Source organism: Papaver somniferum, chromosome 8 (assembly GCF_003573695.1).
Source record: "Papaver somniferum cultivar HN1 chromosome 8, ASM357369v1, whole genome shotgun sequence".
Classification (NCBI taxonomy): domain Eukaryota; kingdom Viridiplantae; phylum Streptophyta; class Magnoliopsida; order Ranunculales; family Papaveraceae; genus Papaver; species Papaver somniferum.
Window position 1 is genome coordinate 167283728 of NC_039365.1, and position 23484 is coordinate 167307211.

The 23484-nt window shown below is 36.4% G+C and overlaps 1 protein-coding gene and 1 long non-coding RNA gene across 3 annotated transcripts; both read right to left on the reverse strand.

The window, feature by feature from the left end:
• Nucleotides 1-5586: 5586 nt before the first annotated feature.
• Nucleotides 5587-6212, reverse strand: LOC113306405 (F-box/kelch-repeat protein At3g06240-like). The gene is made up of 2 exons (XM_026555349.1): nucleotides 6207-6212; nucleotides 5587-6117 (listed from the first exon to the last, which is right to left on the reverse strand). Exons 1-2 carry the CDS (start codon nucleotides 6210-6212, stop codon nucleotides 5587-5589), a joined length of 537 nt encoding a protein of 178 aa, XP_026411134.1.
• A 12007-nt stretch (nucleotides 6213-18219) lies between these two features.
• On the reverse strand, nucleotides 18220-21081 carry LOC113303880. Of its 2 annotated transcripts, XR_003337837.1 has the most exons (3): nucleotides 19086-21081; nucleotides 18883-18999; nucleotides 18220-18708 (listed from the first exon to the last, which is right to left on the reverse strand). It is a non-coding gene; the product is annotated as an uncharacterized LOC113303880 (long non-coding RNA). The 2 variants fall into 2 exon arrangements; XR_003337836.1 differs by having other exon boundaries at nucleotides 18883-21081.
• Nucleotides 21082-23484: the final 2403 nt, after the last annotated feature.

Genomic DNA, 23484 nt, shown 5'->3' on the forward strand with positions numbered 1-23484 from the left:
TCTTAATGTTAAGAAAATTGATCCTAATGATAAATATCTGGGCATTCCTCTTTTCCTGAAGAGATCAAAAATTGATACTTTCTCTTTTCTTGCTGATCACTTTGCTAATGGGATCGCTAAGTGGATGGGTAAGAAGTTGTCCCAATCAGGTAGGTCTGTCATGGTTAACAATGTCTTGAATTCTTCCCCATCTATCACATGAATTCTTTCCTTCTACCAGATAATCTTATTCACAAAATCGAGCAATCCCAAAGAAATTTCTGGTGGGGGAAATGATCAAGTGGGGGGTTTTTATCCCAAAAAATGGGGTAAAGTCTGTACACATAAAATGAGAGGTGGGCTAGGTCGTAGGAGTCTTAAGTTTACCAATGAAGCATTTTTGGTTAAAACTGCTTGGTTTCTCATTCACTCTGAAGATGAACTATGGTTCAAAATTTTGAAATGTAAATATTTCAAAAAATTGTCACCCTTTGCACCATAAAGCAATTAGGGATACCTCCTGGGTTTGGAAGAGTATAAGTCCTGGTCTTAGCATCATTAAGCATAATGATATTTGGGAAGATAGAAATGGTGATAGTATTCATGCTTTTATTGATAATTGGGTGCCTCACATGTTTTCTCTCTTATGCATCTGTTATCCTAATCCTAATATGTGTGTGAACAACTTGATTGATAAAGATAGTAATACTTGGAAGGCAGAACTGGTGCAAGCTTTTTTCACACGTGATAATTATCCGAAAATCATGAACATTAGAATTCCTATAACAGGCCAAGACAGATTGATTTGGCCTTTCACTGAAAATGGTAGGTTTACTGTCAAGTCGGCTTACAAGCTTTTGGCTGGTGATTTTTCTGTTGGTGGCCCTAGTACTCAGGATAATCCTATCTATAAGAATCTTTGGAGAGATTCCCTCTTGCCAAAAATACAATTGTTCTTGTGGAAATGCTTTGAAGGAATTCTTCCTACTAAGAATAGGTTGTCTGTCTTTAGACCGAATCAGGATAGTACTTGTAGCATGTGTGATACTAATTCTCTTGAAACAACTGAGCATCTAATCCGTCATTGTCCTTTCTCTAGAACTGTTTGGGCTTCTTTGTCGTTTGGTAATATGGTACTTCATGATTCTGCCTCTGTAGCTAATATTCGTGATTGAGTTAACAAATATCTCCTATCCAGCAATAACCTGTGATGCTCTGTGCTAACCACAACATGGTGTCTGTAGATGGACAGATGTTTTTACATCTTCCAGCAAAAACCACTTAATGTTCTAAATACTGTCAGACTGACTTCTAAACTTATTAGTGATACAAACGACACTACCACTAGTGGTAATAATGATAATTCTTCTGTTAGTCATCAGCATGTATCTCCATCTAATGATTTCCTTCCAGAAGATTGCTATATTGCTTACTGCGATGCTTCTTATGATAAAGATACTTGTTAGAGCATTGCTCAGCCGAGTTCGCATGCGTTGCTATCTCAAGCATGTTTGTCAATGTTAGTGATCAAAATTATAAGTCTTGATTTCTAGTCTACTATTAGTTAAGTATCGGACTAGGATAGAAAGTGTAGTTGAACTCAAGACTCCATGACGATCATCATACAAAGACGAAGAACAAATCAAGGAACTGATGGAACTTCATCGAATAAAAGGTATGTGGAGACTTGAACTTATCTATCACTCAAAAGTATATCTACTCTATCTCCTATCATGAGACAAAAGTCGTTTTACTATATAAACTTTGATTATGCACGTTTGCTATTTCGATCCGAGTTTATCTCGCTTATCTATTTCTCGAAATATGTGTTGGTAATCTTTCGCTTTGGCTAAGTTCATCTTTACTAGTGACGAAAGGCATGTTAAGTTTCAATCACTTGAAAATGGCTTTGACGAAAAATGGTTTGTGAACAACAACTATATAACGTTCTCTAAGAATGTTTCAACAATTGAAATGAGAGTTTAGATTATATAACCATTGTTGCATATACGCATTGTGTGGTAACTCATACATGTATAAGTCCTTATTCCTTGAACCAAAGTATGCGTATTTTGCTGCTCATGAAAACCGGTACAGAGTCCGCGAACCCAGTCCGCATACTGTCGGAGGTTCTCTTCCCGAAAAAATCTGTTGGATTTTGTGAACTATTTACAAACTTATTCCGGGTTAGTTATTCTCTAAAAACGATTATTTGTGAACTTAAACTTATATAAACTAAGGAATGCAAGTTTGTAAACCGTGGATATAAAGTTCATGAACCGATTCGAGTGAATCAAATCGTTTTTGTTTCAATTGTGTCTATTATAAAGATCTAAGCAATTGAACAACTCTCTAACTAGCTCTTTTTATTCATTTGAACTAGTTGTGGTAAAGAAGAACATGGTTGATATGAAAGTGCTCATATGGCTAACCATTTGGTTAACTACTGTTGAACCAACTAGATGTACAAGTTTGGGTACGGTTACACAAACCTAAAACATGCATTTCATTTGTGTGTAACAAGCTAAGTTTTGATCTAACGGTTGAAAGATATAAGCTTGAATCTAATCAGGTTTTCATCTAATGGTGAATATTGAATGCTTTGTTACTAAGCTAACATTGATTGCAAACCCTGATTTGAAAGACTATATAAGGAAGAACTCTAGCAACTGGGAAACCTAATCCCCACACCTCCTGTGTGATGCTAGTTGTATTAGCTAGAGTTGATTCTCCTTTAACCTTAGGTTTCTACCGAGACATTGGGATTGTGAAGCCAGACCGATACTACTTTCTCGTAGTTGTGTGATCTGATCTTGTTGTTTCTATCGTACTAAGTACAATCATAAGGATTGGCTTGATATTGATTTTTATGATAGGGAAGATATAAAAGTAGTCATAAACATCTTCGTCTCATCGTTTGTGATTCCACAATATCTATTTTCGCCATCGTACGATTTAGATTATTGTGAGGTGATTGATAATACTGAGCTGTTCTTCGGGAATATAAGTCTGGTTTATCAATTGGTTCCTTCTCACCTTGATTTATAAAAAGACGGAACAAAAACTCGTAGGTATTTCTGTGGGAGACAGATTTATCTATTACCGTAAACTTTTCTGTGTGATACATATTTGTTTGTTAAAGTCTTCGACTTTGGATCGTAGAAACTCTTAGTTGTGGGTGAGATCAGCTAAGGGAATCAAGTGTGTAGTATCCTGCTGGGATCAAGACATAAGGAGCGCAACTGTACCTTGGATCAGTGTGAGATTGATTGGGGTTCAACTACAACCCAGACCGAAGTTAGTTTGTAGTAGGCTAGTGTCTGTAGCGGCTTAATACAATGTGTGTTCAATCAGTACTAGGTCCCGAGATTTTTCTGCATTTACGGTTTCCTCGTTAACAAAACTTCTGGTGTCTGTGTTATTTCTTTTCCGCATTATATTTTGTTATATAATTGAAATATCACAGATTGTGCGTTTGAATCAATCAATTAAAATATCCAACCTTTGGTTGTTGATTTACATAGATTGATACTTGAACATTGGTCTTTGGTACCGTTCAAGTGATTTCTCTTGTATTCAGTTAGACTCGCAGATTTCTATTTGCTTAAGCAAGAATTGAATCAAGAAAGAGAGATATAACTCTTTGATATACTTTATTAAGATTGAGTTTAGTTGATTCTCTTGAAAGTATATTGGAGTTAGTTCATACAGATTGCTAATCGGAATATTGGGTGTGGTTGTTGTACCCCCGCTTTTTTAATATTAATAAGTCCGGTGTTGGTGTTTTGATTTTTGACCAAGTAGGTGAATACAAAGGATGCAAGACAGTTGCAGGGAGAGCAATGAATTCTGAAGAAGCTGAATGCCTGGCCTTACTTGAAGCTGAAAAGTTGGTCAAAGCAACAGGCTACAACAAAGTCTGCTTTAGAAGCCACGCCAAAAATGCTATCTGCTTTCTAAATAAAAGTATGGACTAGATTAGTTGGTTCAATAACTCCATGTTAGAAAAAAAAGAATTTATTCTAAGTGATTTAAGTTTTGTTAAAACTGAGTTTGTTAGTAGGGATTTTAATGGTTCGGCTGATAAAGAAGCCAAATATAGTAGAAGATTCAATGTATCAAGTGAATGGTTGGATATAACTCCTCCACTTGACCTAAATATCATGTGATTTTTCTACATTTCAATATATCTTTCTTTCCTGACCAAAGAAAAACCTACCAACCCAATTATCATATTATTATTATTTTTTGTTGCTCATTAAAGAAAGATAAACCGAAGAATCAAGAAATGCTAAAGAAGTAAAACAAACTCTCAAACATAACCAAAAAAAAGTTAAAAATAAATAAATAAACAAACAAAAAAGTAAAAACAAACAAAAAAAAAAAGTTAAGGCAGAGTTAGAACAATTATTCCCTTTATTTTTTATGAAGACATCATACATAACATTGATAATAAGAAGATTATCTTCAAAAAGAAACTTAAAACTCCTTTACATCTCTTTGGTGCGAGCCTGACGAAAATGTTATTATCCTCTCACTTTAATTATGCATTCTGTTGGAATAATTAGCGATTTCACACCTGCAAAACAGTGATTAAGACACAAAATAAAGTGACGGCTGAGTCACGACCAGGTCGCTCTCTTTAGGAAGTTTCGTGGCTCTGCCTTGAATTTTGTGCAAGCAGTTCTCTTCGGTCACAACGCCTCCAGGATAAAACAGCCGAGAAAAACTCTCTTTCGATCTCTCAAGCACACAGTGAGAAATTGATCACTTTTACTCTCTCTATTCTTGCTCAGTATTTTTGGTCTCTTGATTCTCAGAAAAACAATAGTGTAAAAACTTGTTTTTTTCTTTCTGTTCTCAAAACTGTTTTTATAACCAGACAGTCAATGCAGATTAATGGAGAATAAATTGGATTAATTGCTGCAATTAAAATTCCATTCGAAACAGTCAAAAAACGGGCAAATAAATCATGCCATAATTAGCGCAATTAAAACATAATTAAGTGCAATAAAAAAAAATGGTTTGAAAAAATCTTTTAAAAACAGCAAAAATACTTTCCAAATTCAAGAGACCACCCAAGACCCCGCTCCCGGACTAATGTTATATATTATATAATAATATTATAATATATATGCACAATCAGTAGAGGTAAGGATTCGATCCTGAGACCTAACCCTTCAGGCCCAAAATGCTTAACCACTCGGCCAATCTTGAATTGTTGATATAAATGTATAAAATAATTATTTTAAAACATATATCCCAACACATTCCAATAAGAACCCCGTAAATTTGTTTGCTAAAAGCTAATTCTTCATTTACAACTTCTGCTTCCTGCCCTATATTGCCCACATAGGTGTTCGAGTTAAGGGAAACCAAACTCTTCCCATAGGTCTCCAGGTTTAATGGTTTGTATGATATACAATTAAAAATATCTTCACCGAAAATCAAAGCTCTACGATGGTCGTCCTTTAAGTCATGCAAAACCAAAATAGTTGCAGTATTCCTCTTGGTCCTGTAGTATTCAATCTCTAATAGAAGATGTCCATTTTTTAAACACTTTATCCTCCCCAAGCATTGAATTAAATCGAGGAATGTTATACATTTTCACGCAAGATTCCTTGACTCCATAATAACAAGACAGCCACCCAACATATCCACATATTTATCATCAACATCCAGTCTTCCTGGTTCTGGAATTTCTCGGACAACCCCCGTTTCAACATCCAAAGCAATCAATACTCCAGAGGAGGAGGAGGCATTTTTTTCTAAAATTCTTCTAGCAAACCAATGAAAAGCTCCACTAAAGAAAACCCCAGGTGGTGTGTGAGTGTTCTTATCAACAGGAAACACATAAGGGATATATAGTTGCTGTTTCCATGAATTAGATTTCAATGAATAAGCACTGACAATTGATCCAAGGTAACCTAAACGGCCAACTTGAGAACCCGTAGTATTAATGAATATGTACTCATTATCCATATCATCATAACCGAACCCATTTTCACGAACATCTACATGCTGTCGATATGGTTTAAGTGCAGTTGGTATGGGTACTACTTTGTATTCTTCAGCATACGGATTCCAAATGCAAGGTAAATGGCAAGAATTATAAAAATAACTTAAACAAACCAGCCCCTTGCAAGAACCCAAAATCTTGACATCAATGATATTAGAAATGATGTTATGATTAGGAAAACTGAAGGGACACCGAATCTGCTTAATACACTCATCTTGAAAACGTGATAGTGGTGTTGATGTATTATCATATTCTAAAGAATATAACTTATTTATGCCATGTCTTAAAATGTAAGTGAGAATGTCCGGTTTTTTCGTAGCAAGGATGGTGCAAGGTTCGTCTTCTCAACAGATCAAGGCAGGGTTTTTGGATACAGATCAGCAAGGTAAGAAAGATTTGCAGGGTTTTCAAGATCTTTAAGTGGTTCTAGAAGTTGGGTGGCCGTTGTTGGTGGACAAAAAGATACAGAAGCTAAGGAGCTGTCGAAATCGATTTTTTTCTGAAGAGAATGAAGATTGGCAGATCGTTAGAAATAAGAAAAGAAGTGTTTTGGAATCATTCTCAAATCAAGATGTTTTTATTGATTGTGACTTCAAGGCTTTTAATCTTTCACACACAAAGGAAGGGATTCTATTTGATGAAAAAACCAGGAATACAAGAAAGATTATACAAGTTCATGTAAGTTTTGAAGGTGTAACTTGGATGAACAACATCATGCGTAAAGAATCAAAGAAGGGTTTCTATGGAAGTTGGTATTGGATATTTCACCGTGGTGAGGAACATATTTTATTTTCTCGAAATCGAAACAGGTTTGGCGAATTCTTCCGTGCAACAGTTTCTTGTGATGGGGTGAAACACTCTATGTGTTTTCCTGCTGCTGAGGGAGACTCAAGATGGTCTCGTTTTGTGAAGGGTTTTACTGATATTACTTCAAAAAAGTTATCTGTTAAACCAAAAACTATTGAGTCCATTCCTGTGCCTAAACCAACTGAGCATTCTAAGATCTCAGCACCTTCTGTTGTTTTTACTCCAGATTGGAATCAAGCAGTCATAATTGAAACCTCTAAAAAGGTTTTGTCTTGGAACAACATAGGTTTGGAGATTGCTAAACGTTTTCAGGTAGACGTTGGTTTTGATGTTTTTCCTTTTGATGATTATAAGGCTTTTTTCTTTGCTTCTTCTCAAGACAAAGAAAAAATGGTGAATATTGGTGTTTGGAAGGTTGATGATTTCTCCATTAGATTACTGTCATGGTGGAACGCTTCTAATTCTGTGTCTTTACCTGAGTTAAATTCTGAAGGGTCTTGGATTGAAGTTCGTGGGGTTCCATTCAATATTTGGGGGCAAAGTTTTTTATAATGAGCTTTGTTGAAGATTTGGTGGTCTTTTAGAAGTACATGCAACAACTCTCAATTGGGAAGATGCATCTGCAATTCGTCTCAAGGTCTGGAGTTTTGATGGTATTTCTTCATCTTTCTTATCTCATCATGGTGGTTATTCGTTTCCAGTCCAAATTTCTTCACTACAGTTCAACAATGGTGTTGTTGTTAGTTCTCACATGAAAGTCAGAATTCAACATCTAAGTATGGTAATGTCGGATCAACCAGTCAATGAATCAAATAAGGATATTTCAGTTAATGTTGAATGGCCGAAAATTCCTCATCCGATTCTTAAGCCGCATGATTCCCGGCGTAAAGATCTTTTCAGAATGTTTTGCTACACAAGAAAAAGGAGTTTTAACCGTAACTGGCTCTAATTCAAATTCGAATTTGAAATATGCCGCGAAGAATACGGAGAAAATTGATTCTGGATCGGTAGCGACTCACTCAGCTACCGAATCAGATAAATCAGCTTCTGACTCAGATACGACAGACTCTGTTTCAGATAAAACAGTAACAAAGTTTTCAACAGCTGAATCACTTGAATCAGATGCTAACTCAGATATTAGAAATTCAAATGAATTACCTTTAACGGTACTATTACATAATTTTCGAGATGAAGATGAATTTAATGAATATTTGTAAACTGCAGTATCTATTCCATATCTGCAAATGATTGATGAGAACAATGATGCTTCATATCAGAATTTTATCTCAAAATCAAATCAAAGCAACATAATTGGAGATTTTAGATTTTTCTGGAACACAACAGAAAAATGGAGTACCCTAAAATTTAAGGTGAATCCAATTTTAAGAATGGAGTTTGAAACAGTTTTACTTCAAATGGTGGCTATTTGTCCAAGATTGGGTATTTATTATAAAGGCTCAAAAGAAGTTGTGAACGATGCCATGATGGATGCAATTCGATTGCATCTCTTGAACTTTGATATGGAGAAACTAAAAGCTTTAGGGGTAATGTGTTAATCTTTTTAATTCAGTGGTAATTTGTTAATCTTTTTTATGGATTGCCAAATTGTGTGTTGGAATAATCGTGGTCTTAACGATTTAAGTAGAAGGGATATTGTTAAGAAGAAAATTCAGGATTGGAAGCCTTGTATTGTGCTGTTACAAGAAACTAAAATTCAGCAATGTACAGACCTTATTGTTTGGCAATGTTGGAGCAAAAAATCTATCAAATGGCTTGATTCTCCTTCTCAAGGAAGCCCAAGAGTATTTTGTGTCTTTGGGATTCTAGATAAAATAGAGGTTACTGATTCATTGATTGGTCCTTTCTCCATTACAATTTTATGTAAAACTATATCTAATTCTTTTGAATGGATGTTTTCTGGAATTTATGTCTCTTCTGCGAATCACACTGATGAAGTTAAATTGTTTTGGAGAGAATGAAGTTAGATGTTTTTGGAATTATCCTTGGGTTTTGGGGGGTGATTTCAATGAGATTAGATTCTCTCATGAAAGGTCAATTGGAAGTGATGATACTAGTGGTATGAGAAAGTTTAACAATTTTATCTCAAGGAATCAACTCATTGATCTTTCTTTGCTTGGTGCTACATTCACATGGACCAATAATCAAGTTCATACAATTAAGAGTAGAATTGATAGATTACTAGTTTCTCCTTCCTGGGAATGAATGTATCCTCAAGTTATTCAAAAATCCCTTGCAAAACCTTGCTCAGATCATACTCCAATTGTCTTTTTTTGTGAAGGAGTGAAGCATGGACCTTCTTCACCTGTGAGTATTACTGGCTTACTCATCCAAATATTATTGATGTTGCAAGAAATTTGTGGTCTTTTGTTGTTGTTTCTGGTAATGCGGGCTTCATTTTTTGCAAATAGCTACAACTGTTGAAGCAGAGACCTAAAGAATGGATGATTGTGGAGTTTGGTGATATAGATAGAAGGTTGGAGGAATTGGAAACATTCTTTGCTGATCTTGATGCTGAGGAAGATGTTCATAATGGGTTAATTGAGGAGAAATGGAATGACAGAATTCAAGCAAGGCAAGAATATTGTAATCTTACAATCTCAAGAGCTGAAAAGTGGAGGTCAAGATCTATAGTTACCCACATCAAGGACTTTGAAAATAACACTAAATACTTCCACATATTAGCAAATGACAGAAGGAGAAGAAGCTTTATTGGATCCATTAAGGTAAATGATGTCTTAACTTCAGATGAGCAAGTTATCAAGAGTTGCATTGTTTCTTACTTTCGGGACTTATTTCAATCTCAAGCTACAAGAACTGTTTCTATGGATGGTATGAATTTCTCTAAATCTTTAGAAGAAAAATGTCAGTGGCTGGAAAGTGAAATTACTGAAGATGAATGTGTGGCTGCAATGAAGATGCTTGGGAAACATAAAGCCCCAGGCTCAGATGGATTTCCCATAATCTTTTACTGTTTATGTTGGGATGCTCTTAAGGAAGATTTTATGAATTCTATCAAAAAATTGCAAGAGAAGAGCTTTTTCGATTGGAGGTTAAAGAACACTTTTATTGCTTTAATTCCTAAAAAAGACACCATAGAAGAAATTAAAGACCTAAGGCCTATCAGTTTAGTTCATGGTGCTTACAAGATTTTTTTTTTCATGAATCACATTTTTTCATTAATAGAAAGACTAAAAAGCCAAGCTAAAGTTTACAGGACTGACTCAAATAAAAAAGCAAACATAGAATACAAAATTATGATTGACCCATTTACAATGAGAAGAGCCCAACAACATAAAATAGCCCAATGGATATTAACCAAAAGGACTCAAACTAAAAGCTTAAAGAATTCAATTATCTGATTATCATATGTGTTGCTCCATCTGTTGCATGTAATCCTGAATCTTCCTTCATGAACAATCTGCAGAATTCTGCTCACCAAATAACTTTGCATTCCTCTGAAACCACAATTCTCTCATGGTAACACAAGATGCTATCATCCATACTTGCTTGACCATATGGCTCTTGTGCTTGGATGCTTTACAAACTTCTTCAAATGAACTTGGATTAGTGAAACAAAACACTACATTAAGCCAATCCCATACTGCAACACTGAAATGACATTCCCATAGATTATGTTACATACTGTCATGTTCTGCACAACAAATACAACAGAATGAAACAATTTCATAACCCCTGTTCATCATCAACGTACACTTTTTGCTGCAATTTCCAGATATTGCTAGCAATGCTAGGATGCGGAAAATTTTCCATATGTATTTTGGCCAAGGAAGAATAACTTCTCAGTCTCTTATTTTTTCAACTACAACTGCAGTTGAAAACTTTCCATCTTTACCAGCAATCCACACTCTCTTATCATTACCACCACTTATCACTGGCAAATTAGCTATATAAATGAATTGTTGAAGATCATCTGGGATGGTCCATTTACCTTCATACAATAAATCTTTAACCTTCATTCTGATGTTTTTCTTGACATAGTCTGTATAGCCTATTGTACTGATTAGAGAACTTTCGCCATACCAAACATCAAACCACACAGAAATCTGTGAACCATCACCCACACACCATCTAATATCTTCTTGTAAAGCATTCCAAACCCATTTTAAACCATTCCAAACTGAAGATTGCTTCCAATTATTACTCCATTGACCATTTTTATCATGAAATTTTGCAGAAAAGAATAAAGCCCATTCTTCATTTGAATTGAGTATTCTCCACAACATCTTCATTAACAATGATCTATTTATTACTACTAATCTTTTCATACCAATACCCCCCCTCTTCATAAGGTGTACATACTCTCCTCCATGAGATTGTTTTAAACTTTCTATGCTCTCCATCACCAGTCCACAAAAAGTTTCTAATTATTTTCTCATAAACCTTAATCACAGTTGCCGGCCATTTATAAACAGACATGTTATAAATAGGTATACTGCATAAAATAAATTTCACAAGGATCAATCTATCTTGTAAACAGAGTAGTTTACCTTTACATGCTGCCAACTTTCTTTGAAGTAATTCAACTATAGGCCAAACCATTGCAGAAGTGATCTTGGAAGGAGTAAGAAAAACTCCCAAATATTTACCAGGAAACTTTGCCACTTCCATATTTACAAGCTCACTAATCAGTTGTTTTCTCTGTAGAGTGGTTCCATCCATAAAAAGGTTACTTTTAAGTCTGTTAATTACTTGACCAGAACTAGCTTGATAACTGTCTAAAAGTTTTAATAGGTTTGTGAGACTTTTTTTACCTCCATTACTGAAAATAAAAACACCATCTGCAAAGAACAGATGTGTAGTATGAATACCTTTTTAGTAACCATAGGCTGCATCTCCCCCTTATCCACCAAAGCTGAAATATTTCTGCTCAAGACATCTTCCATTTTCACAAATAGAATTGGAGATAGGGGATCTCCCTGTCTCTAGCCCCTTTCAACATGAAAAAATCCACATGGACCTCCATTAACCATCACTGATATCCTTACTGATTTGAATAATGTAATCAACCATTCACACCAAGATGATGAAAAGCCATATTGCTTTAGAACCTTGACAAGAAACTCCCAGCTAACTGTGTCATAGGCCTGAGATATATCAAGTTTGATACCTACATTACCTCCTCTACTTTTAAATTTCATTTCATTGACAAGCTCAGATGCAAGTAAAAATTGTTCATGTATACTTCTCCCTTTTACTATCTTGGTTTAGGTTTATGTTTGAAAATGGAATAAAATCATGTTTTGGGGCTCCCCTGTGAAACCAAGGGGTAGGAGTATCACAAGAAATTCATTTAGATATAAGCCATGTAACAGTCTTTTATGGAGTAAGCGTGTCACTATTACTTCATTTTTGACCCATATCACTTCACGTTATATATCAATTTCACATCTTTGTATGATACCGATCAAACAAAAAAAAAATTAGAGAGAAAACCAAAGGCATGGTTGAGATGTTTGAGGAAACTGAAAGAAGAAGATAGGTGAAGCTAATTTTTCTTTTTTGATCGGTAAAGAATTGGTGCTGGCGAGTTTCGAACTCAGACTACTAGTATCATCACCCAGTAATTTTATCATTGTACTACAATGACACCGGCAGATAGGTGAAGCTAATGAAACTTTCATACATTCGTTGAACTTCGTAGTTCACTGTATTTAATAGTCAGGAAAGATTTCCTTCTCATTAATTCTTATCGTACATTCATTGAACTTCGTAGTTCACTATATTTAATAGTCAAGCAAGCTTTCCTTCTTACTAAATCTTACTGTTTTCCTAATTTGTTTATTAGTTTTTTTTTTTGGCACCATTAAAAGATAGAAGAAGACTCAAATAGAGGGCGTGAGCTGGCGAAAAATGGCTGTTGTCATTCAAAGAGGGGGAGATATGAAACGACTGCAAGAACATGAATTGATTAAAAACCAATAAAGCGACGAAGGTGACTTATAATGAATTGACGTTTGCAAGATCATGAATGGAGTTATTAATTACCGTTCGATGCCTCATTTGGCAGATGGCTGTGAGTTTCGCTCCCATCTCCCCTGGTTTTAGTAAGTTCTTCATTATGTATTGAAATTGATTCAACTTTGTAATTAGGGATGAGAAAGAAGAACGACTAGAACACAATCACCCATAGCAATACTGCCGTTCTCATCTTACGGATGAAATCAATGGTCAGTCTTACTCCCTTACCCTCCCTCTCTCTCTTTCTCTCTAATGCTTCTGTTCTATATATTTGTAGATGCATGACTAACTTCTTGTAACTATATATATTAAACTACATATTGTTCCCGTGCTACGCACCGGGCGGATCCAAAAACCGCTTTTCCTCATCCCGTCCCGATGTATGTTTAGGATTTTTGATTTAGTATAGCTCGGCTTTGCCTCACCCCGTTCCAACTTGTGATTTATTATTATTCCATGCTACGCATTTGGCATTTTTTTCTTTTAACCATTTTTTGATTTGGTACGGTTCGGCTTCGCCTCGCCCCCTTGCTAAAGATTTTTGATTTGGTGTGGCCGGATTCGCCTCGGCCCGTCCCGATACATGTTTAAAAAAATTTATTTAGTGTGGCTCGCCTTTGACTCGCCCCGTGTTTATGCATGATTAGGATTTTATATTTTGTGTGGCTCGGCTTCGCCTCGCTCCGTCGTTTAGGATTTTATATTCGGTGTGGCTCGGCTTTACTTCGCCCCGTCCTGATGAATGGTTATAATTTTTAATTTGGTATAGGTCGGCTTCGCCTCACCTTGTCCTGATACATGCTTTGTTGGTTAAACTTCAACATAGAAGTCACTAACAAGCTGGTTAGGACAAGATTAGGAAATTGATGTAATCCTAACGGAATTAGAAGTCATCTAGTTCTAAGAAAAGGAAAGACATGTAATAAGGTAATAGGACTAGGAAAAGGAATTCATAGTTCTATATATATATGATCACCAAAGTTGTGGTTGATCATATGAGCAAGATTAGAGCTTGTGTTTAGTTTTGAGAGATTTTCTAAACATCAATAAAGAGAGTTGTCTTTATATAATCTAAGTTTCATCTTGCAGTTGCCATTAATTGGTATCAGAACGTGTTTCTGAGCCATGGAAAACGAAACCACCATTGTGGGTGCAAAACAGTTCACGCCGCCATCAATACAAGTTCCAATCCTCAACGCCACAAACTACACAGTATGGGCCATGAGAATGAAGGTACTAATGAAAATCTACAAAGTTTGGGAAACAATTGATCCTGGTACATTGGACCCAGACAAAAACAATGTTGCCATTGGATTACTCTTTCAAGCAATACCATAATGTCTTGTTCTACAAGTTGGTGAACATGAAACTTAAAAGAAAATTTGGGATGCAATAAAGGCACGTAATCTCGGAGCTGATCGAGTTAAAGAAGCTCGTCTGCAAACCTTAATGTCGGACTTTGAAAGAGTGAAGATGAAAGACACTGATACTATTGATAGCTTTGCAGGAAAGCTATCAGAGATAGCCTCAAAAGTTGCGTCACTTGGACAATCCATTGATGAAGATAAACTGGTAAAGAAGTTTCTCAATGGTTTACCAAGATCCAAGTATATTCATATCATAGCCTCTCTAAAACAAGTCTTAGATTTAAAGAAGACTAGCTATGAAGATATAATTGGAAGATTGCAAGCATATGAAGAGAGAATCCTTGATGAAGAAAACAATGGAGAAACTCAAGGAAAACTCTTGTACACAAAATCTTACCAACAAAACTCTGCGACAAGAGGAAGAGGTCGTGGAAGAGGTGGTAGAGTAAACAGAGGCCGAGGAAGGGGAGGAAGGTTTAACTCACAAGATAGAACAACAAGTCAGAATGATCAAAACCAAGGGAAAGAAAAGAAGGATAGATCAAACATTATTTGTTACAGATGTGATAAACCAGGACACTTCTCCTCTGTATGCCCTGAAAGAATACAAAAGATGGAAGAAGCAAACAAGAATGAAACAAGGGAAGATACATCTCTTTTTCATGCACGGATTGTTTCTTAAACGAAGGGAAACTAATACCAAAGAACTATGAATCAAAGGATGGAGAAGAAGGAATCTGGTATTTAGATAATGGAGCCAGCAATCACATGGCTGGTAAGAGACACTACTTTTCTGAACTCAATGAGAAAATCAAAGGACAAGTGAAGTTTGGGGATGGATCTTCTGTAGAAATTGAAGGGAAATGATCAATTCTATTTCAGAGCAAGACTGGAGAACAGAAGCTTGTCACAAACATCTACTTCATCCCGAACTTACAAAGCAACATTCTAAGTTTAGGACAAGCTACAGAAGTTGGATGTGATGTTAGAATGCGACAAGATTATCTAACAGTTCATGACCCAAGTGGAAGACTTTTAGTTAGAGTCTCACGCTCACAGAATAGACTCTACAAGATAAGTCTCATGATTGTAAGGCCATTGTGTATGAATATGAGACTGGAAGATCAGACATGGAACTGGCACGAAAGGTTAGGACACATAAGTTTCAGAACCTTAAAAACTATGTCTCAGAACAAGATGGTTCGAGGGCTACCACAGATAAACGATGAATCAAGGATCTGTGAATCATGTTTAGTAGGGAAACAAACGCGTCAAGGTTTTCCAAAAGCAACAACATTCAGAGCCTCAAAGCCATTAGAGCTTCTTCATGCTGATTTATGTGGTCCTATTACACCACAAACCCTTGCAAATAACAAATACATATTTTTTTATTATAGATGACTTCTCAAGATATATGTGGTCTATTCTTATGAAAGAAAAGAGTGAAGCATTTGATAGATTCAAAGCTTTCAGAAATATGATAGAAAAAGCGTTAGAAGAGGAGATCGATGAAATAACTCAACCCATTCTACTGCGAAAATCAACAAGACAGATACAAAAGCCACATTGTCTGGAGGATTATGTTCTTCAAGCTGCAGAAGAATGTGAGATTATGCTACTTTCTGTTAATGATGAACCAAGGAATTTTCAGGAAACAAAGGTCTCGACTAAATGGACACAAGCATGTAGAGAAGAGATTATTTCAATCAACAGAAAAAAGAATTGGTTTCTAGTTGATAAGCCAGGTGGGGTAAAAGTGATTGGTCTTAAGTGGATCTTCAAAATAAAACGGAATGCTGATGGTACTGTCAACAAATATAAGGCAAGACTTGTAGCTAAGGGATACGTTCAAGAATCAGGCATAGACTTTGATAAAGTTTTCGCACAAGTTGCTAGACTAGAGACAATTCGTCTCTTAATAGCAGAAGCAGCATCAAACTCATGGGAAATTCACCACTTAGACGTTAAGACAGCATTCTTTCATGGTAAATTGCGAGAAGATGTGTATGTTGAAAAACCAGAAGGTTTTGAAGTAAGAGGACAAGAGCATAAGGTTTATAAGTTATCAAAAGCTCTATATGGTCTAAGACAAGCTCCTCGATCCTGGAATACAAAGTTAGATCAAATCTTAAGAGAAATCAGATTTGTTAAGTGCTCTAAAGAAACATCAGTATACATAAGAGAAGAAAAGGGAACGCTTCTTGTGATTGCAGTCTATGTAGATGATCTATTTTTGACTGGCAACTCCCTTAAGGTGATCAATGAGTTCAAGAGAGAAATGTCATCAAAGTTTGAGATGTCAGACCTCGGAAAACTCACTTATTACCTTGGCATAGAAGTCCTTCAAGGAGTAGATGGGATTCAGATTAAACAAGAAGCTTATGCAAGGAGAATTCTGAAAGAAGCAGGACTTGAAACTTGTAATCCAACTAAGATACTAATGGAGTTTGGAATTAAAGTTTCAAAGGAACAAGAAGAAGCTGAGATTGATCCAACGAGGTATAGAAGAAATGTTGGATGCCTTAGATACTTGTTACACACAATACCAGACTTGGATTTCTCTGTGGGAGTAGCAAGCCGTTATATGCAGAGTCCACGCAAGTCTCATGGTGATGTAATAAAGCAGATATTGAGATATCTAAGAGGAACAATCAGTTGTGGATTGAAGTATGGTCGAGGAGGATCAAAAGGAATTGTTGGGTATAGTGACAGCAGTCATAATATTGACCAAGATAATGGAAAAGGTACAACTGGTCATATATTTTATCTAGGTGAAGCACCTATTACATGGTGTTCACAGAAGCAAGACACTGTAGCCCTCTCATCCTGTGAAGCTGAGTTTATGGCTGCAACAGAAGCAGCTAAACAATCAATATGGCTTCAAGAACTGTTGGGTGAAATCAAAGGAAGGGAACCTGGAAAAGTTCTCATCAAGATTGATAATAAGTCTGCAATTGCACTCACTAAAAATCCAGTATTTCATGGGAAGACGAAACACATTCACAAAAGGTATCATTTCATACGAGAATGTATCGAGAAGGAGATCATCAACGTTGAACACATACCAGGAACTGAGCATAAAGCAGATATATTGACAAAGGCATTAGCTCGGATCAAGTTTGAAGAAATGAGACAATTGATTGGAGTACAAGATATGTTACAGGTAAGGTTGAAGCTTAACAGGGAGAATGTTGGTTAAACTTCAACATAGAAGTCACTAACAAGCTGGTTAGGACAAGATTAGGAAATTGATGTAATCCTAAGGGAATTAGAAGTCATGTAGTTCTAAGAAAAGGAAAGACATGTAATAAGGTAATAGGACTAGGAAAAGGAATTCATAGTTCTATATATATATGATCACCAAAGTTGTGGTTGATCATATGAGCAAGATTAGAGCTTGTGTTTAGTTTTGAGAGATTTTCTAAACATCAATAAAAAGAGTTGTCTTTATATAAGCTAAGTTTCATCTTGCAGTTGCCATTATGCTTAGGATTTATTTATTTTTGGTGTGGCTCGGCTTCGCCTTGCCCAGCGCTTAGGATTTTTTATTATGCCTGGATACGCAAAAGGCATCTTTTTCTTTAACCCTATTATTTATTTTTATGATATGACTTCGCTTCTCCTCCCCATCGTTCATTTTTTGATTTGGTGTCGCGGGACCCCTTTGTGATACATTTTTGATTTGGTATGGCCGGGATCCACCTCACCATCTTTGTCTTACCGGGTCGCGATGCATATTTATTTGGTGTGATAGAACCAACTGGTAAGAGTAAAGTGCACATCAGCGATATTAAGTTTCAAAAATGCAGAAGTGTATTACATGAGGCATGGGTTTGTCATGAAGTTCTCGTGTTGATCCCTTTGTGGTATAATTCAGTAAGCCCCTCTAGTATCACTTGAACCCGTATATATGTTTATGAGTTTTAGTTATCCGGTCATCAAAATAAAAATATTTGCTAACTCGTGCAACCAAAAAGGAAGAAAGCAACGTAAACTGGCTTATAAAATAAAAGAATTAGTGATGAAGCGTGCAAAAGACCAAAAGAGTGTCTCACAAATATTATCATGGATGATAAGAATTTATGTATACGCATGTTTTGCTAATTCTAAACATAAAATTTTAGAAAATAAAGAAATGAAATTCCTTATGCAACCACTTAAGCCGCCACTACCACCACCAAATACAATCCAACGACACGACCAACACCAGATCCAACACCGAATCTCTACTCGCCCAAAACCACCATCCCCACCTCATCTCTTGGCTCAGGCCCTCCTCCACCACCCCCACAATATCATTTGGACTTATTGCAAGATACCATTATCAAGGATGTGATACAGTTCAAGAGCAATGAAATGGATTAAGCAGCTTGTTCACGATTCCTAGTGCATCCTTCCTTTTACTATTCTAGTTTACAGGTTCCTCATCCAGTTCTGCTCCTTCTAAAAAACCTGCCTCATATGCATGCACTTATATCTTGAGAAGTCGCAGAAAATACGTATAGTGGACCAAGTAGATAGAACCACGATAACGTTCTAAAAAAAAAAACAAAAAGGAAATAAAAGAGAAAATTTACTATGAGTAGTTAGCCAATTCATATATAGGTCAAACTTCTTGCATTTTTATCTAGAAAATCACTGCAATCAGAGACACCCAATTGCATCTTGAATTGTTAATTTAGTGTAGCCACTGAGCAAGGAACTGCTTACCTTTTGCATTCTCGTATTTTCACATTAAGCTCTTCAATTGTCGATTCTGCCTACGCGAGTTCTTAATCTTCTAAAACATTTGGCAAAGAGAGCTTGTCTTTCCAATGGCACTTTAGCCTACATAAAAATGAGTTAAATTAACAAACAATGATTGTAGGAACCGGAATGCTCACAAATTAAAAACCAATTATATACTTGAATACCGTAAGTGCTTTCCATGAATCAATTTTTATTTTTTTTGATGCATGAACTCCATGAATCAATATACTCATAAAATTCGCTCCACAAACTGAATACACGAGTGCCCTCGATGAATGAATGTAGTATAAATGTGCAAATGTGTATCCGTGACTATATTGATACATGAGTGCCCTCGAGATAATAAAACTCACCTCACACCGCCAGTGTAGTACTTTCCTGCAAGTACAAAAACTAAGAAGCTTCCATTAAAAAATTTGCTCTAAAACTGAGCAAATAGTTATATCAAGCAACGTAACGAATGGGCGATATAAAAAATTGACATGACGTCAAGGCTACATCTCCAATCAGGCTTACTTGACAAATCTATACAGAGTTTAGAACTGAAAAATTGGAAAGCAGCGAAGCAAAGAGAAAAGTGCACTACCTTAAAAGAGATCTCTTCAATAAAGCAACACACCAATGATCTAAACCAAAAATCCGTTAGGATTTAAAATTAATCATCCACAATTCATGGTACTAAATTGAACAATTCCTCACTAAGTAATCAAGAACCAAACCGATAAAAGAAGAATGATCAGATACTGTGGATTCGACAATCCCTATCACCTCTAATAAAATCTTCTCAGTGATTGCAACTACAACAGATCAAGATTACTTTCATTGTCCTCTATAACAATCTAAAGTTAATTCCATAAGAAAAATATCCAACCAAAAGTTGCAAAATAAACCCTAGCCTGAACTATAATTTTTTTTAGAGTCTGATTTTGTTTACCTTGATAGTATAGACTTTGCTACCATTGTCATTGACGAGGCACTCATATATCTTTATCTTCTTCAATATAGTACCTTCGTCAATGATTAAACATAAAAATTTATTAGAACACAAAATAAAAGAAAACCCGCAAAACAAACCGATGGAATAAACTAAATGGATTCCCCGAAATCTGATGCTCCTCCTATTGTTTAGTTGAATACAAACCATTGTGCTGCTCTAGCCATGTTTCAATACAGATAGCCTTACAGTTTGAGTCTCCACCATAAGTTTACGGCAAAAAACCTAATTTCTTTCCAAATTGATATAAGTCACAGGAATAAATTTAGTTCTATGCAGTACATAAGCAAAATAGTTCACCACACACCACAAACCATTTTATATGTAAGTAATCGAATTATTCAAAGAGAAAGGAATACCTAGGGAGACATGTTCGAAGAGCTATGATTTTTTTTCCATCAACTTCTTATATGCAGCATGGCATATAAACTAAAGCATCTGACCAGACAGAAATTTCATGAAGGATAAAAATAATTATAGCAAAAAGCACCAACTAATACCTTAATAAAATTGGATCTAATATTTTTACAAACTAACTTGTTTAAAATCCAGGATATAATCAAAAATCCAAAACAAAAAAGAAAAAGAAATGCAAAAATAAAGAAAGTAGAAGGGTTGGGAAACATATGGAAATTGTCTCCTGGTTGATTTTTGTTGGTGTGGAATAGCAAAACATAGCCCAAATCAGTAACCTATTATCTTTCAATCAATAAACCAAAATTACGAATTTTACAAACCCTAATAGTAAACTGAAAACACGGAAAATCAGACAACCATTAACCAATTAAATTCCTCAATCAAAAGAACACTTGATCAAGTACACTAAAATCATAAAAATAAAAACGGGAGATAACCTAAAGATTAACCCTAAAAATATCAGAGAAAACACGATAAATCAGAGAACCCAACCTTCGAATTAACCCTAAAGAAAAAAAAAATCGACAACAAAATAAGGTCCAGGAAAAACGGGAGATAAACAAAAGATTAAAAGAACAAACCTTAGGGTTTTTATTTATGCGTATACCTCCTTTTTTATTCTTCTTCATCATAGTCTTTCTGATTATGGTTTGCCTCCTAAAGCACGAAGTTTTTTTTATTCTGGTTTGCCTCTTAAAGCACAAAATAAAACCCTGGAAAAATCAACAAACTGTAGGCAGGAGTTATAGCAGAGAAGAAAAGAAAAGACGCAAAACAAAAAAAACAAAAAAAAAGCACAAAAAGTAAAATCAGAGGCATTGTGCGCAGAGAGGCATACTGGTTTTGGGGGAAGATTATAATATAGGCACCCGAACAATAGCGCTTTTTGAGGATGTCTGTCATCCGACTGGGTCCTTTCTTGACACAAGTTTACCGTAATGCTGGACCTATGGCGAATGCCTCTCATTGATGCGTGAGACGATTTGACTTTAGCTAAGTCCTTTCTTTACGTCCATAGGGGACGTGCTCGTCTTCGAGGATTTTCAAAGTCATCCATTTCTTAAATTTGATCGCTTCTTGATCCACTCGCTTATCCGTAGGTTGGCCGCCGGTGGCTGGTGGAACTGAACATCAGATGAAATTTATTCTTAAATTAACTTTCATCGGTCATTGCTACCTCATTCAGAAAGAATTTGCTTGCGAGATTGAGAAAAGAAGACTTTGATCTTTCCTTCCTCTTATTCTCTAGCCGATCTCTCTTTCTATACGAGTTTATTCGCGTTCTTATCTTGAGTCGAGTTCTGTTTAAGAACGGGTTCGTTCGAACAAAGAAAGATTATTATATTATGATAAAAGTTGATTTCTTCCATTGAGATCTTCTCTTCTTCGGAGACGAATTTCTATGCTTGAATGATGTGAGATTCAAGAAACTGAAATCGGAGAGGCCGACGCAAGCTTTCCTATTTCTGTATTTATTCCTGTCCCGATCTAACTTATCTAGTCCTTTTCTTTCATTAAGATCCCGTTCAAGAGCCAGATTGAAGTCCATACCGATAAATCTAGGCTGCTCTCGCCTCAACTCAAGTTTCATCTTGTGACACACCGAACCAGGTCAATGGCCCACCTCTTTCTTCTTTCAAGCTAAGCGCATCGCCTCACTGATACAAAGAGGAAGAAAGCGCTATTCTATAGTGGTTGGCATTATTCGACCGATCAAGTACTGTAACCAAGAAGGATGTGTGACATCCGTTCATATAGTTTGACAGAGGCATCTCTCTAAGGCGAACTCGTAGATCAATAACACAATGCACAGTCAACGCACAGTCTCAATTGTTCAACTTGAAGCACCAGGAAGGCGAAACCAAGGTCCCACAAGAACAACAACCCACAGCCGCTAACTGAACCTAGGAAGGGGATCGAAGCTTTCTAACCTCGTATATCTAGCAAGAATGCAAATACTGATTCTACCTCTCAAGCGAGGCCAGGGGCCCATACTGACTATTATATACGATGTTCCACTAGACACTTCGAGAAAAGAAGGAACTTAAACTTTCGTGTTGCGATGAGCGTACCCAATCTATTTTATTAATCTTCCCAGACTTATCTAATAAAAAAAGATCCCCTTTCCTAGTTACCAGTTTCAGGAAAAGAGAAGACTGCGGCACTTGTGCAACCATGTCAGCAGACATTTCCTAAGTTACCAGGATCCAGCAAGCAAGCCTCTTAAAGTAGAGACGGGAAGTAGTCTTTTACTATCTTGGGTTTGTCTCATCCTGTAATCCGGGGGACGGAGTATAAGTGCATCAATGAGACCGTCCGTGAAGTACGAACCGGGACTGCTTTTCTTGTTTGAAAGGCGTAGGGCTGAGATCCAGAAGAAGCTTCTCGGCTGTTAGCCCACTTTCTTTATTTAATAAGGATGTATTTTTCATTCCTGAATCTTTGAGACAAGAGGAAACGAGCCCAGCTCTTCACTATGCTTTGCTTCGAATGATTCATTTTGATCCTTAACTTATCTCGCTTTTTTCGGTCGATGAAGAGGAAGAGAAGGCAGGCTTTGCAGTGGGAGTAAGCGGCGGTGCGATCCTTATCCAAGAAGTGCTTTCTTCCCTGGTCCTAAGCCTTTCGAAACCAGATCGACGAAATCGAGCCTCCAACCGCGCCGTCACTAACAAGTTGATCCTGCATCCATAAGCGCCTTGCGTCATCGCCTTCCTTAGCTCGACAAAGAAAGGCTATCCCTAGCAGCCTTGGGGCTCCATGGGAAGAGAAATGGATGCGATAAGAACAAGGACCAACGGGCGCTCTAAATCGTATTCAACCTTATCGACAGCATAATCCATTATATAGCTATACCTCAGCCCTGAGAAAGACGCCATTCGCTTCTATTCCACCAAAGAGAAAGCAAACCGCAACAACGTCTACTTTAGCAAAAGATCCGATCTGGTGCATTACAAACAATCTTCTCTTTCGCCGTTGAATCAGATGAGGACAAGGAGTTTGGTCCCTCAAAACCAGAGGAGCTCTCTATATGATATAGAATTTGCCTACGGATCCCCCTTTCCCCGTTTACTTCAACTGATGCTCTCGCTTCGAAAAATGATCTGTAATAAGCAGCATTCTTTTTTACCAGCTCTGGGTCGTTGCGCTTA